At 40.1% G+C, this 18597-nt stretch overlaps 2 protein-coding genes across 8 annotated transcripts; both read left to right on the top strand.

Moving 5' to 3' along the window:
• Positions 1 to 506: 506 nt before the first annotated feature.
• On the top strand, positions 507 to 8706 carry LOC121202719 (Fc receptor-like protein 5). 3 transcript variants are annotated; one of them, XM_055506931.1, is made up of 15 exons: positions 507 to 637; positions 882 to 914; positions 1536 to 1805; positions 2573 to 2821; positions 3724 to 3999; positions 4222 to 4476; positions 4570 to 4845; positions 4933 to 5235; positions 5347 to 5610; positions 5738 to 5980; positions 6252 to 6368; positions 6494 to 6583; positions 6684 to 6734; positions 6965 to 7027; positions 7395 to 8706. In XM_055506931.1, the coding sequence occupies exons 1-15, from the start codon at positions 532 to 534 to the stop codon at positions 7682 to 7684; spliced, it is 2886 nt and encodes a 961-aa protein (XP_055362906.1). In that variant the 5' UTR covers positions 507 to 531; the 3' UTR covers positions 7685 to 8706. The 3 variants fall into 3 exon arrangements, 1 of the variants encoding a protein (XP_055362906.1); XR_008694023.1 differs by lacking the exon at positions 7395 to 8706 and having other exon boundaries at positions 537 to 637; positions 6335 to 6368; XR_008694022.1 differs by lacking the exon at positions 7395 to 8706 and having other exon boundaries at positions 537 to 637; positions 6335 to 6368; positions 6684 to 7352.
• A 2080-nt stretch (positions 8707 to 10786) lies between these two features.
• On the top strand, positions 10787 to 17797 carry LOC114851115 (Fc receptor-like protein 5). 5 transcript variants are annotated; one of them, XM_055506936.1, is made up of 12 exons: positions 10787 to 11234; positions 11304 to 11576; positions 11788 to 12045; positions 12218 to 12469; positions 13533 to 13835; positions 13947 to 14210; positions 14338 to 14580; positions 14852 to 14968; positions 15094 to 15183; positions 15285 to 15335; positions 15559 to 15621; positions 15985 to 17795. In XM_055506936.1, the coding sequence occupies exons 1-10, from the start codon at positions 11162 to 11164 to the stop codon at positions 15320 to 15322; spliced, it is 1911 nt and encodes a 636-aa protein (XP_055362911.1). In that variant the 5' UTR covers positions 10787 to 11161; the 3' UTR covers positions 15323 to 15335; positions 15559 to 15621; positions 15985 to 17795. The 5 variants fall into 5 exon arrangements, with proteins under 5 accessions (XP_055362911.1, XP_055362913.1, XP_055362910.1 ...); XM_055506938.1 differs by having other exon boundaries at positions 17040 to 17741; XM_055506935.1 differs by having other exon boundaries at positions 15285 to 15621; positions 15985 to 17797.
• The last annotated feature ends 800 nt before the right edge of the window (positions 17798 to 18597 follow it).

Below are 18597 nucleotides of genomic sequence, written 5' to 3'. Positions count from 1 at the left end.
CTAGGTCAGGTGTTTGCAGCAGAAGCTGTGCTCCTCCCACCTGCTTTATCTACGTCAGTAAAACACACTGTACTTTAATGGTCTTGGTGCTACTACACTTCTGTTGCATAACAGGGTCTCCTCCTCACACCCGTGACCCACTGAGTGCTGTTGTAGTACAGCAGGCGCCGTATTATTCTGTAACATTGTCTTCTTAAATTTTAACAGCAATTACTTCATAAACTTTATGAATTATTACACAACAGTGTTTACTGATGTGATACATGTGTTTTGACTTCCTTTCATCCATACTTCATGACAATAACACACACGCACAGACACACTAATAACACAGATGATTTGTTATATTATTAAGGTTCATTAGTTCCATGTTTGCAATATTTACATTTTTTTATTGCTCATTTCATAGAACATCATTGAACATTTGCTAAAGAGACAAACTAACACATTTGTGCAGCAGGAAGCGTAAACTTGTGGTCAGAGCTGTTTGAGTAAATAGGAAGGAAGAACAGAGCAGCTCTGAATCAGGTGATGATCTGTAGCTTGTGTCTTAGTGTTTGCGGTCATTCCTCTACAGCGACAGTGTGTGTGGATGTGAAGATGGAGCTGACTTTGCTCTGTGTACTGTCATTATTCTGTGAGTACGTCAGCAGCTCTGACTTTATTTAACATGATGGTTTTTATACACATGGGATGTGACCCAGCTTCATTCACAGTAAAACTGGGATGTTCTTCACAGTTTACTGTTAGTGTGGCTCAGATTTAACAGGAAATAATTTAACAGTTTTTAAATAACAGTAACTGATGTGATAAAACACCACCTGGATGATAAATGTCTTTATTACTGTTTATGTCTGATCATGTTTTCATCTTCGTTTCAGTGCTAAATATGAACATCTACGGAAATGATGCTGGTGAGTAATTGTTTGTCTTTTCTTCCTAGATAAATCTTTTTTAATGTGATGTTTTAATGTAATGGTTGCTCATGTTGTTTAGACATTCAGTCTAAAAACTTTAAGTTTTAAATCTGAATAATAAATGTAGGTGACAAATGAACAACATGAAGACATGTCATGAAGTGATTTTTAATTCATATTGCACAAATTTGTCTTTTGTTGTTTACCAAACATTTAGTTGTTGTTCTGTCCAGTTTCTTTTAGACGTTTGTCTTCACAGAGTCAGTCTCCTGTGCAGCGTTCACATTAGATGTTACTGTAGCTCTGTGTAAAGTAATGGTTCTGACTGTGTCTGGCTGCAGCAGGAACTACTTTATTTTCTTCTTTCTTCTGCATAATCGCTTCACACGTTTCTACAGATTGACAGGATTTTTTGTGATACACAGCAACAACAACTTAAAAAACAACAGAAGACCTGTATTTTACTTATAAACATGAAGCTAAACTGAGACCCAACGCATCTTGTTTTTATTTTTTTTTGTTGAAATAAATCGAGATGTCAACATACAAACCTAAAGTTTAATCAACTAAAAGCTTCTCCTACTCTAGTTGTTCTTACTGTGTGTTTGTCATCAACAGGTTCCTATAGAGTCTCTGTGACCAAACAACCCAGCTGGACTCAGACGTTCAGTGGTGAGAGCATCACTCTCACATGTGAGATCCATGGAGGTGGAGACGCTCAGTGGGAGTATGAATGGAGAACAAGCAACTCAAACCAACCTGATGATAAAACTGGTAAAGTGTTAATGATCAGAGCTGATGAGTCTCACAGTGGAGACTACAGCTGCAGGGGCAGAAGAAACCATGAGTCAACACAGTGGAGTGACAACATCACACTGACAGTAACATGTGAGTTGAGGTGTTTTTTTAACACATTTTAATGTTTACCTAAATCTTTAAATTTCTCAACCATTCAACACAAAAACTTAACTATTTGAATGAAGGGATGATGATTATTACACTATCACGCTCCTGTGCAGTGTCTTCATCAGGTTTGTAGTTAGAGGATTGTTCGCATTTGTCTTTTATGAGACAAAGAACCATTAAAACAGAAACAGCTACAGTCGTCTAGCAGTCAGTGAGGCGGCTGAGTGAAATAAATGATACCGACCGCGTTAATAATGTTAATGCGTGTTTTCACACAGTTTCAAAGCAGCCAATCACAAAGCTTTAAATCCTGTCTCCATGGAGACGCAAACATGTGATCACCACCAAAACTTAGATGTTTTGAGTTAATTTAAAGTTAAACTTAAAATTGCTCAGGTTTGGAACTGCTACTCAGTTTTAAGTATATTCTACTTCGAATCAGTACAATGAACTTGAATTTAATAGTAACTGCAGAAAACCTGAGTACATTGTATTAGACTGTAAAACACAAATATTTTTTCGTTTTGGCCAAATTATGTTTAAATCTGTGTGTAAATGGAAATTAATCATTTTAATCTCACTGTGTAAAGACCTTTTAGATTAGATTAGATTGTGACATACTGTATTGAGCAGGACGTTTAACTGTGCATGTTATTCACATAAAAATCTTACAAATGATTTGTGATTTTTCGTGAAATAAACAAACAAAGGTTTGGTAACAAAGAACACGTTTTGTTCTTTTATAACAGCAGAACCACCCAAAGCCAGACTGACTGCAGGTTCAACAACCATATCAGTAGGAGGCAGCGTGACACTGAGCTGCTCTGTGGACGGTTCTGATGGATGGAAATACGACTGGTTCAGATCAGCAGCTCTGATTAGAACAAACAATAACAGTATTAGAATCACAGATGGAGGCAACTATTACTGCAGAGGAGGAAGAGGAAACCCAGTTTACTACACACAGAACAGTGTCTCAGTCACTGTTGATAAAACAGGTGAGGATCTGTGTAGTTGTTCCCTCTGTCCTGGTGACGTCAGAGAGTGACGTCATTAAACCTCTTAGTTCCAAAACAAAGGGACACAACGCTTCGACTGGGTTTTATCTGACTTTGTAGGATTTTATTCGCTGATCGTTCGTGCTTTAACTCACGTACAAAGTCAATGATTATTGTGTGTCTTCTTATGTAAATCAGCCAGCGCTTCTAAACGTTGCACGGAACAGAACCAATGAATGGCCTCACATCATCCTTAAATCTGCTCCGGGACCGTAGTGCAGGTCCGGTTAGCACCATGTTATCAGCCACGTCCTCATGTTGCTAACAGCGGCAGATCCACGCGTCACAAACAGTGTGGCTCCTGGCGTCCAGTGTCTGCAGCGTCTCACGTGGCTAGCTTGCTAGCTCAGCTAGCTAGCTCTTAGCTCACTCTTATCCTACACCCGACAGTCTGCTGTGGCTGATGATGAAAGGGACCACACACACACCAACAGACCCAAACCTCTCATTCACCTCGTTAACGCCGCCTGTCGCAGAGCTGGACACTTTTTTAGAGATCCACACACATGAATGGAGTGAGGGCTGCGCTGATGCTCACGTGGCCTCTGCTCTAGCGCCATCTTCTGACCAGTTCCAGTCATTGTCCTGACGAATGTTCACAGTAGAAAACAGCACTCAGTCAAATTAACATTTATAAACCCAAGAACTCGAAAACGGATTGGGGTTTGTTTTAACAGATGTTTTATCCAATGAACTGAGTTACAACTCACTGCTCTCAGTTTCTTTTACTACCTGCCATTTCCTGCACATCCATTTTTAAGCCTTTACATAATAAATACCATTAATCCATCACCTGAAGCTATTCATGGTTTATGTTTGTGTTTTTTCTACAATGTGTGAAGTTTCCAACAAGGCTGCTGTAAAAAGGCAGCATGACTGGCCTGAGATATTCAAAGGAGAGGTGATCACTCTGACATGTGAGATCCAGGCTGGAGGAGACACTGAGTGGGAATATGAATGGACCCAAGGCAACGTAAGAAGAACTCCAGATGGGAGGAAACTCTGGGTTTTCACTGCTTATGGTTCCAGTAGTGGAAACTACAAGTGTAGGGGTCGACAGAAAACCAACAGTTATTCCTTCACAGCATGGAGTGATGCTCTACGTTTGACAGTAACAGGTGAGTTTCATTCATTCATTGTTACATTTGTAATGATTCATTAGTACATGTAAGACATGGACAAAACTCATTGAACTTCTCAGAGCTGGTCAGGAAAATCAGTTATATACAAATAGACTGTAGCATTTACAATTACATTCATGTGTCACATAGTAGATCACAGTAGTCATTTCATGGAGACTCATAATGACCTTTTAATGTGTTTTTTTCTAAACTGAACAGCGTTTAAACCAAAGGCTGAACTGAGAAGTGATGAGACAGACATCCCAGTAGGGGGCAGTGTGACGCTGAGCTGCTCTGTGACGTCATCGTCTGGTTGGAAATATTACTGGTACAGACATAAATCCTCTGAGGTCCTGATCACACAACATGGTGAAACCAGTGTCTCTCAGGAAGGACTGTACTGGTGCAGAGGAGGAAGAGGAAACCCAGTTTACTACACACAGTACAGTGACTCAGTGAGGATCAACAAAAATGGTGAGTGTAACAACACAAACTGAAACGCACAATGCAGATTAGAGAAAAAATCAAAATAATGACTAAACCATTGACCTTTAAAATCACACACAGTCCTAAACAAGGTGGTCGTGACTCTTCATCCCAACTGGACTCAGTTGTTCAGTGGAGAGACGATCACTGTCAGATGTGAGATGGACGACAGAGGAGACACTGAGTGGGAATATGAATGGAAAACACCCAGAACAACAAACACACAACAGAATGAAGTCAACATCAGCTCAGCTTCTTCATCCCACAGTGGAAACTACAGCTGTAGAGGCAGAATGAGAAACGCTCAACATGACACAACAGAGTGGAGTCAATCCATCAGACTGACAGTCAGTGACAGTACGTTTTACTGTGATATACAAATATTAACACATATTTAAATGTACACCACCATTTGTTTAAGGTGATTTGTTTCCTCTCCATCAGATAAAGCCCAGTGTGTCCTCACAGCGTCTCCATCTTGGCTGAGTCCTGGAGCCTCAGTAGCTCTGAGCTGTGAGGTTGAGCCTCCATCTGCAGGATGGAGGTTCTACTGGTACCAGACTGTTCCTGATGGCTCACACAGCTCCTACAGATATGAGCTGCTACCTGGTAGTGAGCATGGGACTGAACAGGGCTCCTACATGCTTGATGGACACACACACACAGCAGGATATGTGTGTAGAGCTGCAAGAGGAGAACCAGTGTATTACACTGACTACAGCAAAGCAGCATTCGTCTGGTCTGGAGGTCAGTTTGTTTGGACTCTTGCTTCTTTCTACCAACGTTTGCTGAAGGAACCGTGTGGATTTGTTCCTTAAAGTTCCACTGTTGATTGTTGTTAAATGTGTTGTTGTTCAGATGCTGATCCGTCAGCGTCTCTCACGGTGAGTCCTGACACAGTTCAACACTTCACCCGTGACTCTGTGTCACTGAGCTGTGAGGGAAACTCTACTGAGTGGAGAGTCAGGAGGTTTCCTGAAGGAGGCTTCCTGTCATCCTGCTCCAACTGGACAACATCTGGATCCAGATGTGACATCATCACATCACAGTCTGGTTCTGCAGTAGTCTGGTGTGAGTCTGGATCAGGACACTTCAGTAACTCAGTCAACATCACTGTTCATGGTGAGTTTGATTGTCTTCATTCATTTAAAGCATTTGTAACATCTTACTGTATTATGTGGTTTAATATTATATCTGATAATAGTTTTCTTCTTCTGCTCCACTGAATCTTCCTGTGACTGTGGTCCAGATGCAGGTTTGATCCTGATGAGTCCTGTCCGTCCTGTGACTGAGGGACTCTCTGTGAGTCTGAGCTGTAAGTTGAAGACAGGACAAAAAGCTTCCAGTGTGTTTTTCTATCACAATGAGCAACTGATCCAAAACGACAGCAGAGTAGAGCTGAACATCTCTGCAGTGTCAAAGTCACATGAAGGTTTCTACAAGTGTTGGTACCAAGGAACAGAGTCTCCACAGAGCTGGATGGCAGTGAACGGTGAGGCTGAAATGAGAGAAGCAGTGTTTCTGTGTTATTTCATTTCATACAGTCACCTTTTATCAGTGTTCCTTTGCTCCATGACCTGGAATCTACTGTGTAAACTGGTTAATTACAATTAATAACTATTAGTGTGTGTTATGGATGGAGTTTAAGTTACACACTGTCTTTAAAGGAGAACAATGTTCTGATGTGATGTCATTATCTTTTTTGAATTAGTATATTATTGATCCATTCTGTGTTTTTCTGCTAACGTACTGTATAATTACAGGATTCAGTACTGAAGCTCCATCATTTTCTGCCTCCTTTATTGTTGGACTGGTTGTTAGACTTTCAGTGATTGTTTTCCTGCAGCTGCTGCTGTTGTGTGTTTGGAGAAACATGAAAGGTGAGACTCTGTAAATTCTGTCTAAGACTTGATGAAGCTCTGAAGCAGTTTGAGTATAAATCTACATAATAACTCTACAGTCTCCTCTCTTGTTTTAGCTGTAACAATAATTTCCATTTTCACAGCACACAGAAGTGTGAGCACTGATAAAAGCTCTGCTACACAGCAAACAGTCAACCAGCTTGAACCTCAGCTTTACTCCTCTCTGCTCCACGGTCAGTCTGACAATCATCACTGTCTGATCAGTAACACTCACTTTGTACGACACACACTGTTTAAAGTAAGTTTGATTCTTTTGTCCTCACTCACATGTAGGTGATGTTTGTGTCTATGAATCAGTCAGAGGCTCTGGAAACAATGATGGTGGTACAGTATAATATCTGAATAATGCAGAGATTATATGACACTAAACACTGAAACAGATTTGACTTGTTGATTTCAGAGGAACCAACAGATGAACCCAGTAAAACCACAGTGCTGCTTCATAGTCAATGTCCTGACAAGATAAATACACAAAAGCTGCACCTAATGATAGATCATAGTAATAATTGGGTTACAGCTGTGGAAGCCTTTAATAACCTTTAGCATCTTTACAGGGACACATGATGATACAGAGGAAGATCATGATTACAACAACGTGGATCCAAATGCAGCCACAGGTACAAATATAATCTTCACAGTAGTTTAGCATTAATGTTAATACTCAGTGTGTTTATAGTAAAATGCATTTAGAGGTGAGTGTTTGTAGTTTATAACAAGTCAGAACCACAAATAATGTTGATGTCTGTGATCACATCACAGCTGAGTTCAGGAGGTGTGATACAGAAATAAACTAATTATTAATACAGAAAAGAAAAAAACTGTTGACTTGAACATTAAGACACTGTCAGTGACATTATTATTTTATCATCTTCCACCTGCAGCAGATTAACTGGTTTCCACTGACTCTTCAGTGCTTTGACCCTTGGTGCATCTAAGTTTTGTTTAATGTCCATCCATCCATTTTCTAAACCGCTTACTCCCTAGTGCGGGGTCGCGGGGTGCTAGAGCCAATCCCAGCTGGCTATGGGCGAGAGGCAGGGTACACCCTGGACGGGTCGCCAGTCCATCGCAGGGCAACACATAGACAGACAACCATTCACTCACACACTCACACCTACGGGCAATGGAGAGAAGCCAATCAACCTAATGCACGTCTTTGGACTGTGGGAGGAGAACCCGGAGAGAACCCACGCAAACACGGGGAGAACGTGCAAACTCCACACAGAAAGGCACCAGAGCCGCCGGGAATCGAACCCAGAACCTTCTTGCTGTGAGGCGACAGTGCTACCCACCGTACCATCGTGCCGCCCATGTTTAATGTCATTTTGTCATTTTATACAGATTCATAAAGAAAAGTTGATCAGAACAAGAACCACAAGTGTTCTGTTAACAACATGCTGAGACTGTTTACAGCATTTATAAAGTTACTGTTTTCATCAGAGCAGTGTTAAACAGGTGATAATATATAGAATAATTCGATGTGACACATGTAGAAGATCCAGTAGTAGCTGAAAGTCGTCAAAAGAAACCAGCTTCACTAAAAACAGCCAAAGCTTCAGAACTCAGATTTAGCTTTGTCTGTGGCTGCAACAACAAATCCATGTCATCATCAACAATAATGGGTGACAGAAATAATGGATAACGGATGCAGCAGCGGTAACAAACACTGTGCATCCATCCTGTGAAGACGCTTCATTAATTCTGCTGTGTAAAAAGTTACTTTCTTACCTCAGTTGTTCCGCAGCGACTTGCGAGCGTGAGACGGCTCCGCAATCGCTACATAGTCATTAACGGCGTCACCATAGATTAAGTCAACAACCGTGCAGACACTACATGTAAAAGCAGCAAATAACAGCAGCTTTAACACATGAGGATGTGTTTTTAGTGGTTGTGGCCCCAGAGCCAGAAGGAGCCGGGGGTCTTTGGTGTTTCCATGGTAACAAAATAATGGCTGGCTGCAGCCCCAGCTTTATCATTTCATGTGTCATAATATAATGTATGTTTGCTCTTAATATTGTTGAAGTGTGATTCGTTATGTTTATTTCAGTATAGTCTGAAACATTATTATGTTCAGCACATTAATGTTAAAGTTCATCGCCTGGTGGATCGAAGTTACTTTAGATGCTTTTTTTTTCTTTGTTAATTTTAGATTTGGACTGTTGACAAATATATTTTAGATTTACTGGATAATGTTACGTATGTTAATGATGTTAATTGAAGCATGGCATGTGATCTGACTGAGTGGCTCTGTAAATAACCTACACACAAGCAGTGAAGTAAACACCATATAAAATATATGATGCAGTTTCAAACACATTTTTAATCTATTGATATGAATACTTTCTATGTAATTCTCCTCATTGTGGTCGCTGAGTGACTGAGTGACTGGTTTGTGTTTCCTCACTCTGTTCAAACCAGAAAACTCCACAACGTCTCCTGCCTCAGGACATATCAACATTTACTAGTGACTCACTGAGCTTTTCTATTTGTCATTATTATTTACAAGTCGACCATTTAATCAAATTATATGGAGACAATCAGGAGGAAGATGCCAAAGACGTCTTGTTCTCATCCGGTGTTGTGATATTTGACCTTGGTTTCTCTTGCTTGGATACTTTGTCGTTTTATCTCTGTATATTCTGTATTGGCCTTTTAACCATCAGCGGATAGAAGCCAACAGTGGGTTTATGGGTTATTGTATGATTGTGATGCATGTTTTATTTTGCTGTTAACGTTATCGCTGAGCGTGTATCAGAACCATCCCTGCTTTAGTCCTGCTTGAACTGTGGCTCATTTTCCACATCCAAATCTTCCATTGATGTGTGTCATTAGTGAGGCCTGGTAGCTCAGTGGGCATCGGCCGGGGAAAGGAAAGCTTCCTGGTTCCAGCCCTGCCTCTGACACTTCACACTAGCTCCCTATGTGTGTGTGTGGCAGCCCACTGCTGGGTTAAATGCAGAGGACACGTTTCATTGTGTGACAAGTGATGAATAAAGTTTCATTATTGGGTCCACGTCTGTGTGTGTGAACCCTGGTTTTCCTATCTTTTTCAGCTAGTTCTATTCTATTTTATTCTACTCTAGCATCATTCAGTGATAATGGTTTTAGCTGAATATTGTGTAGGTGTCATTATCATTCACTGTACCTGCTTTTTGTATTGCTGTATGGCAATTTTCACTGAGTATATTTACAAAATGTTTTCTTTAAGACAGTCTACATAAATTGTCTACAAATAATGTAACAATAACTGAAAGTGCTGCACGTTTTATGGAACGTAGCTTTTCAGTTTTAGCTTACACATTTATTAGACCTCTCTACTGTAAGTTAATCTAATCTAATACAGCGTTGCATCAATAATAATAATAATAATCAGAGTCCTTTTGACCTCCTGTGTTTTGCCACTAAAAGGCAAAATGACCAAACTCTAATAGAATTAACCTTGTTGCTTTAGATGTGTAATTAATTGAGATTCATATAAAGATCCTGTCATAACAATTAGCATTTAGCATAAAATGTAACTTTCCTTCCAGTCTGACAGATAAACTCAGTCCTTTATGTGAAGGTTTGCATGAACTACATCTGGTGACTCTTTTATTCTAAATTCAGAAGTGAAGCCTAGAAACATTTTGGTTTCATCATCATAAATAGAACAACTGTGGCTTCTACCTGTTGTTACTAAAACTAAACACTACTACTGTACGTTAACAAACTAAAATACGCTCCGTTCCTAACGGGCAACAACCTAAACACAGAAAACAACCACACACCTTCACAGATGAACAAAAGACAGGAAAAACTCCTCTCTTTAACTTAACGTAACCTTGGCGTAGCTTTAGAGCTTACGACCACGTACACACCAGCAACGGGTGAAACAAAAGGCATGACTTAAATACTAACAGGTGGATCAACTAATTAGAGGCAGGAAACAAACTCAGGTGATGACCCACACTAAACCACAGGAGCGCCCCTAGTGGCACGAAGGCTCAATGCCACAAAGAACACCTTGTTTACTGTAGTTTCACACTTGCTGATCTTAATTTAAGTGGACTGAGCTTGAACAGTATCTGAGCTGCTTTGTTGCAGGTAAGAGATGAACGGAGACACAAAGGTGCTAAGTTTTGTTATAGCTTTTTACTTTTACATTTTTATGAAACATTAGTACAGGAATGTACCAAAAATTTTGAGATGTTCTGGTCCAAACAGAAACAGACTTTGATGTCTGTAGGAAGGTTTTCAAGATTACTCCGAATCAGTAAAATGAACTTGAATTTAATAGTAACGGCAGAAAACCTGAGTACATTGTATTAGACTGTAAAACACAATTATTTTTTTGTTTTGGCCAAATTATGTTTGAATATGTGTGTAAATGTAAATTAATCATTTTAATCTCACTGTGTAAAGACCTTTTAGATTAGATTAGATTGTGACATACTGTATTGAGCAGGACGTTTTACTGTGCATGTTATTCACATAAAAATCTTACAAAGGATTTGTGATTTTTCATCAAATAAACAAACAAAGGTTTGGTAACATAAAACACGTTTTGTTCTTTTATAACAGCAGAACCACCCAAAGCCAGACTGACAGCAGGTCCATCAACCATATCAGTAGGAGGCAGCGTGACACTGAGCTGCTCTGTGGACGGTTCTGATGGATGGAAATATGACTGGTACAGACAGACGTCAAACGAATGGACAGAAGCAGCTGATGGAGACAACAAAGAAATCAGAGTCACACGAGGAGGAAAATACATGTGCAGAGGAAGAAGAGGAGAACCAGCTGTTTACACTTATCAAAGTGATTATGTCACTATCAAGATAACTTGTAAGTTTGTTTATTGTGTTTGATGTTTTTGTGTTGTTTTTTTTTATTTAACATTTGTGTTTGTATCAGATTCTAATTCTGTGTCTGTGAGTCTGCAACTGGACTGGACTCAGGTGATCAGAGGTCAGATCACTGTTAGATGTGAGATCCAGGGAGGTGGAGACACTCAGTGGGTTTATGACTGGGAAACAACCAGTGGACAAACAATCACACAGAGAACAAACACTAATCCCTGGACAATGTCTGCGTTCAGCAGTGGAGGCTACAGGTGCAGAGCAACAAACAGACAGGACTCATATTCTTCAACACAGTGGAGTGAAGCTGCTGCACTGACAGTATCAGGTGAGTTGAGATTTAACATTTCAGATCATATATTGTATATTTATATCTTTAAATACATTATCTAATAATTCACTGAAATTTAAACTTCTCATATTATTTATGAACATTTGGTAATTGTGTTTAAATTCTACATGAATCCACACAAAGCCATTCAAATTGTAACATTTCATAATGTTAATGATGTTTGTCTTGTTTTGCTGCTGGGTTCCAGGTGCTGTGTTGACCATTGACCCCAGCAGGTCCAGGTATTTTACTGGAGAGTCTGTGACCTTCACATGTGACATGAAGGACGGCAAACGCACAGAGTGGGAAACCAGACTCATTAAAGATGGAGGAGAAATAGCTTCATATAGTGAATACAGAATAAAAGCTCTGTCTACAGGAGACAGTGGTAGATACCAGTGTTTTAGAGTCCACAGGAAAACAAACCACATAAAAACCAGTGAAACCATCAAGTTAATTGTATCAGGTGAGTCATTGTTGACTTGATAAACATTTTCCAGATCAAAATAACTATTATGTTTTTTTTGGGTCAGATGCCTGGTTTTGTGTAAAGACATTTATGATTGTAAGTGTTTTATTTACACTTAAAGCACTTCTAACTGTGTTTATTTAATGTTTTCTCTGTAAACTGACATCAGATAAACCCAGAGCCTCACTGACATCAGACAACACAGTCATAGCAGCAGGAGGCAGCGTGACACTGAGCTGCTCTGTGGACGGTTCTGATGGATGGAGATACGACTGGTTCAGATCAGCAGCTCTGATCAGAACAAACACTGAATCTAACAGTATCAGAATCACAGATGGAGGCAACTATTACTGCAGAGGAGGAAGAGGAAACCCAGTTTACTACACACAGAACAGTGTCTCAGTCACTGTTGAGGAAACAGGTGAGGATCTGTGTAGTTGTTCCCTCTGTCCTGGTGACGTCAGAGAGTGACGTCCTTAAACCTCTTGGTTCCAAAACAAAGGACTAAACGCTTCGACTGTGTTTTATCTGACTTTGTAGGATTTTATTCGCTGAACGTTCGTGCTTTAACTCACGTACAAAGTCAATGATTATTGTGTGTCTTCTTATCTACGTCAGCCAGCGCTTCTAAACGTTGCACGAACAGAACCAATGAATGGCCTCACATCATCCTTAAATCTGCTCCGGGACCGTAGTGCAGGTCCGGTTAGCACCATGTTATCAGCCACGTCCTCATGTTGCTAACAGCGGCAGATCCACGCGTCACAAACAGTGTGGCTCCTGGCGTCCAGTGTCTGCAGCGTCTCACGTGGCTAGCTTGCTAGCTCAGCTAGCTAGCTCTTAGCTCACTCTTATCCTACACCCGACAGTCTGCTGTGGCTGATGATGAAAGGGACCACACACACACCAACAGACCCAAACCTCTCATTCACCTCGTTAACGCCGCCTGTCGCAGAGCTGGAGACTTGTTTAGAGATCCACACACATGAATGGAGTGAGGGCTGCGCTGATGTTCACGTGGCCTCTGCTCTAGCGCCATCTTCTGACCAGTTCCAGTCATTGTCCTGACAGATGTTCACAGTAGAAAACAGCACTCAGTCAAATTAACATTTATAATCCCAAGAACTCAGAAAACGTATTAGGGTCTGTTTCAATAGAGGTTTTATCCCATGAACTGAGTTACAACTTACTGCTCTGTTACTTTACTACATGCTGTTTCTTAAGTCTTTACTTAATACATACCAATAATCCATCAGCTGAAACTATTCATGGTTTATGTTTGTGTTTTTTCTACAATGTGTGAAGTTTCCAACAAGGCTGCTGTAAAAAGGCAGCATTACACAGATCATTCACATCATCCTCCATCATTTATAAATATGAAATAATGAAAAATAAAATAAGACCCAACATTCAGATGATGAGCAACATGAATCCAACAACATCACAATTACAGTGTTTTCACTCAGAACGTCTCTCTCCATCAGATAAAGCCCAGTGTGTCCTCACAGCGTCTCCATCTTGGCTGAGTCCTGGAGCCTCAGTAGCTCTGAGCTGTGAGGTTGAGCCTCCATCTGCAGGATGGAGGTTCTACTGGTACCAGACTGTTCCTGATGGCTCACACAGCTCCTACAGATATGAGCTGCTACCTGGTAGTGAGCATGGGACTGAACAGGGCTCCTACATGCTTGATGGACACACACACACAGCAGGATATGTGTGTAGAGCTGCAAGAGGAGAACCAGTGTATTACACTGACTACAGCAAAGCAGCATTCGTCTGGTCTGGAGGTCAGTTTGTTTGGACTCTTGCTTCTTTCTACCAACGTTTGCTGAAGGAACCGTGTGGATTTGTTCCTTAAAGTTCCACTGTTGATTGTTGTTAAATGTGTTGTTGTTCAGATGCTGATCCGTCAGCGTCTCTCACGGTGAGTCCTGACACAGTTCAACACTTTACCGGTGACTCTGTGTCACTGAGCTGTGAGGGAAACTCTGCTGAGTGGAGAGTCAGGAGGTTTCCTGAAGGAGGCTTCCTGTCATCCTGCTCCAACTGGACAACATCTGGATCCAGATGTGACATCAACACATCACAGTCTGGTTCTGCAGTGTTCTGGTGTGAGTCTGGATCAGGACACTTCAGTAACTCAGTCAACATCACTGTTCATGGTGAGTTTGATTGTTTTCATTCATTTAAAGCATTTGTAACATCTTACTGTATTATGTGGTTTAATATGATATCTGATAATAGTTTTCTTCTTCTGCTCCACTGAATCTTCCTGTGACTGTCGTCCAGATGCAGGTTTGATCCTGATGAGTCCTGTCCGTCCTGTGACTGAGGGACTCTCTGTGAGTCTGAGCTGTAAGTTGAAGACAGGACAAAAAGCTTCCAGTGTGTTTTTCTATCACAATGAGCAACTGATCCAAAACGACAGCAGAGTAGAGCTGAACATCTCTGCAGTGTCAAAGTCACATGAAGGTTTCTACAAGTGTTGGTACCAAGGAACAGAGTCTCCACAGAGCTGGATGGCAGTGAACGGTGAGGCTGAAATGAGAGAAGCAGTGTTTCTGTGTCATTTCATTTTATACAGTCACCTTTTATCAGTGTTCCTTTGCTCCATGACCTGGAATCTACTGTGTAAACTGCTTAATTACAATTAATAACTATCAGTGTGTGTTATGGATGGAGTTTAAGTTTTACACTGTCTTTAAAGGAGAACAATGTTCTGATGTGATGTCATTATCTTTTTTGAATTAGGATATTATAGATCCATTCTGTTTTTTCCCGCTAACGTACTGTATAATTACAGGATTCTCTCCTGAAGCTCCATCATTTTCTGCCTCCTTTACTGTTGGACTGGTTGTTAGACTTTCAGTGATTGTTTTCCTGCAGCTGCTGCTGTTGTGTGTTTGGAGAAACATGAAAGGTGAGACTCTGTAAATTCTGTCTAAGACTTGATGAAGCTCTGGAGCAGTTTGAGTATAAATCTACATAATAACTCTACAGTCTCCTCTCTTGTTTTAGCTGTAACAATAATTTCCATTTTCACAGCACACAGAAGTGTGAGCACTGATAAAAGCTCTGCTACACAGCAAACAGTCAACCAGCTTGAACCTCAGCTTTACTCCTCTCTGCTCCACGGTCAGTCTGACAATCATCACTGTCACGATCAGTAACATTCACTTTGTACAAAACAGACTGTTTAAAGTAAGTTTGATTCTTTTGTCCTCACTCACATGTAGATGATGTTTGTGTCTATGAATCAGTCGGAGGCTCTTGAAACAATGATGGTGGTACAGTATAATATTTGATTAATGCAGAGATTATATGACACTGAAAAAGATGTGACTTGATGATTTCAGAGGAACCAACAGATGAACCCAGTAAAACCACAGTGCTGCTTCATAGTCAATGTCCTGACAAGATAAATACACAAAAGCTGCACCTAATGATAGATCATAGTAATAATTGGGTTACAGCTGTGGAAACCTTTATTAAACTTTAGCATCTTTACAGGGACACATGATGATACAGAGGAAGATCATGATTACAACAACGTGGATCCAAATGCAGCCACAGGTACAAATATGATCTTCAGTAGTTTAGCATTAATGTTAATACTCTGTTTCATCATACTCTATACTATAGTAAAATGCATTTAGAGGTGAGTGTTTGTAGTTTATAACAAGTCAGAACCACAAATAATGTTGTTGTCTGTGATCACATCACAGCTGAGTTCAGGAGGTGTGATACAAAAATAAACTAATTATTAATACAGAAAAGAAAAGAACTGTTGACTTGAACATCAAGGACACTGTCAGTGACATTATTATCTTATCATCTGCCACCTGCAGCAGATTAACTGGTTTCCACTGACTCTTCAGTGCTTTGACCCTTGGTGCATCTAAGTTATGTTTAATGTCATTTTGTCATTTTATACAGAGTCATAAAGAAAAATGGATCAAAACAAGAACCACAAGTGTTCTGTTAAGAACATGCTGAGACTGTGTACAGCATTTATAAAGTTACTGTTTTCATCAGAGCAGTGTTAAAACAGGTGATAATATATAGTATAATACGACGTGACACATGTAGAAGATCCAGTAGTAGCTGAAAGTCTTCAAAAGAAACCAGCTTCACTAAAAACAGCCAAAGCTTCAGAACTCAGATTTAGCTTTGTCTGTGGCTGCAACAACAAATCCATGTCATCATCAACAATAATGGGTGAATAAATAATGGATAACGGATGTAGCAGCGGTAACAAACACTGTGCATCCATCCTGTGAAGACGCTTCATTAATGCTGCTGTGTAAAAAGTTACTTTCTTACTTCATTTGTTCTGCAGCGACTTGCGAGCGTGAGACGGCTCCGCAATCGCTACATAGTCATTAACGGCGTCACCATAGATCAAGTCAACAACCGCACAGACACTACATGTAAAAGCAGCAAATAACAGCAGCTTTAACACATGAGGATGTGTTTTTAGTGGTTGTGGCCCCAGAGCCAGAAGGAGCCGGGGGTCTCTGGTGTTTCCATGGTAACAAAATAATGCTGGCTGAAGCCTCAGCTTTGTCATTTCATGTGTCATTATATAATGGATGTTTGCTCTTAATATTGTTGAAGTGTGATTCATTGTGTTTATTTCAGTATAGTCTGAAACATTATTATGTTCAGCACTTTAATGTTAAAGTTCATCACCTGGTGGATGGAAGTTACTTTAGATGCTTTTTGTTTCTTTGTTATTTTTAGATTTGGACTATTGACAAACATATTTTAGATTTACTGGATAATGTTACGTATGTTAATGATGTTAAGAGTGGCTCTGTAAATAATCTACACACAAGCAGTGAAGTAAACACCATATAAAATCTGATATGATGCAGTTTTCAAACACATTTTTAATCTATTGATATGAATACTTTCTATGTAATTCTCCTCATTGTGGTCGCTGAGTGACTGAGTGACTGGTTTGTGTTTCCTCACTCTGTTCAAACCAGAAAGCTCCACAACGTCTCCTGCCTCAGGACGTATCAACGTTTACTAGTGACTCACTGAGCTTTTCTATTTGTCATTATTATTTACAAGTCGACCATTTAATCTCAAATTATATGGAGACAATCAGGAGGAAGATGCCAAAGACGTCTTGTTCTCATCCGGTGTTGTGATATTTGACCTTGGTTTCTCTTGCTTGGATACTTTGTCTTTTTATCTCTGTACATTCTGTATTGGCCTTTTAACCATCAGCGGGTAGAAGCCAACAGTGGGTTTATGGGTTATTGTATGATTGTGATGCATGTTTTATTTTGCTGTTAACGTTATCACTGAGCGTGTATCAGAACCATCCCTGCTTTAGTCCTGCTTGAAATGTGGCTCATTTTCCACATCCAAATCTTCCATTGATGTGTGTCATTAGTGAGGCCTGGTAGCTCAGTGGGCATCGGCCGGGGAAAGGAAAGCTTCCTGGTTCCAGCCCTGCCTCTGACACTTCACACTAGCTCCCCAGGTGTGTGTGTGTGTGTGTGTGTGTGTGTGTGTGTGTGTGTGTGTGTGTGTGTGTGTGTGTGTGTGTGTGTGTGTGTGTGTGTGTGTGTGTGTGTGTGTGTCAGCCCACTGCTGGGTTAAATGCAGAGGACACGTTTTATTGTGTGACAAGTCATGAATAAAGTTTCATTATTGGGTCCACGTCTGTGTGTGAGAACCCTGGTTTTCTTATCTTTTTCAGCTAGTTCTATTCTATTTTATTTTATTCTAGCATCATTCAGTGATAATGGTTTTAGCTGAATATTGTGTAGGTGTCATTATCATTCACTGTACCTGCTTTTTGTATTGCTGTACGGCAATTTTCACTGAGTATATTTACAAAATGTTTTCTTTTAGACAGTCTACATAAATTGTCTACAAATAATGTAACAATAACTGAAAGTGCTGCACGTTTTATGGAACGTAGCTTTTCAGTTTTAGCTTACACATTCATTAGACCTGTCTACTGTAAGTTAATCTAATTTAATACAGCGTTGCATCAATAATAATAATAATAATCAGAGTCCATTTGACCTCCTGTGTTTTGCCACTAAAGGGCAAAATGACCAAACTCTAATAGAATTAACCTTGTTGCTTTAGATGTGTAATTAATTGAGATTCATATAAAGATCCTGTCATAACAATTAGCATTTAGCATAAAATGTAACTTTCCTTCCAGTCTGACAGATAAACTTAGTTCTTTATGTGAAGGTTTGCATGAACTACATCTGGTGACTCTTTTATTCTAAATTCAGAAGTGAAGCCTGGAAACATTTTGGTTTCATCATCATAAATAGAACAACTGTGGCTTCTACCTGTTGTTACTAAAACTAAACACTACTACTGTACGTTAACAAACTAAAATACGCTCCGTTCCTAACGGGCAACAACCTAAACACAGAAAACAACCACACACCTTCACAGATGAACAAAGGACAGGAAAAACTCCTCTCTTTAACTTAACGTAACCTTGGCGTAGCTTTAGAGCTTACGACTGCGTACACACCAGCAACGGGTGAAACAAAAGGTGTTAGG

The sequence above is a fragment of the Betta splendens genome, chromosome 2 (assembly GCF_900634795.4).
Source record: "Betta splendens chromosome 2, fBetSpl5.4, whole genome shotgun sequence".
In the NCBI taxonomy this organism is placed as follows: domain Eukaryota; kingdom Metazoa; phylum Chordata; class Actinopteri; order Anabantiformes; family Osphronemidae; genus Betta; species Betta splendens.
This window is presented reverse-complemented; position numbering and strand designations above follow the sequence as displayed.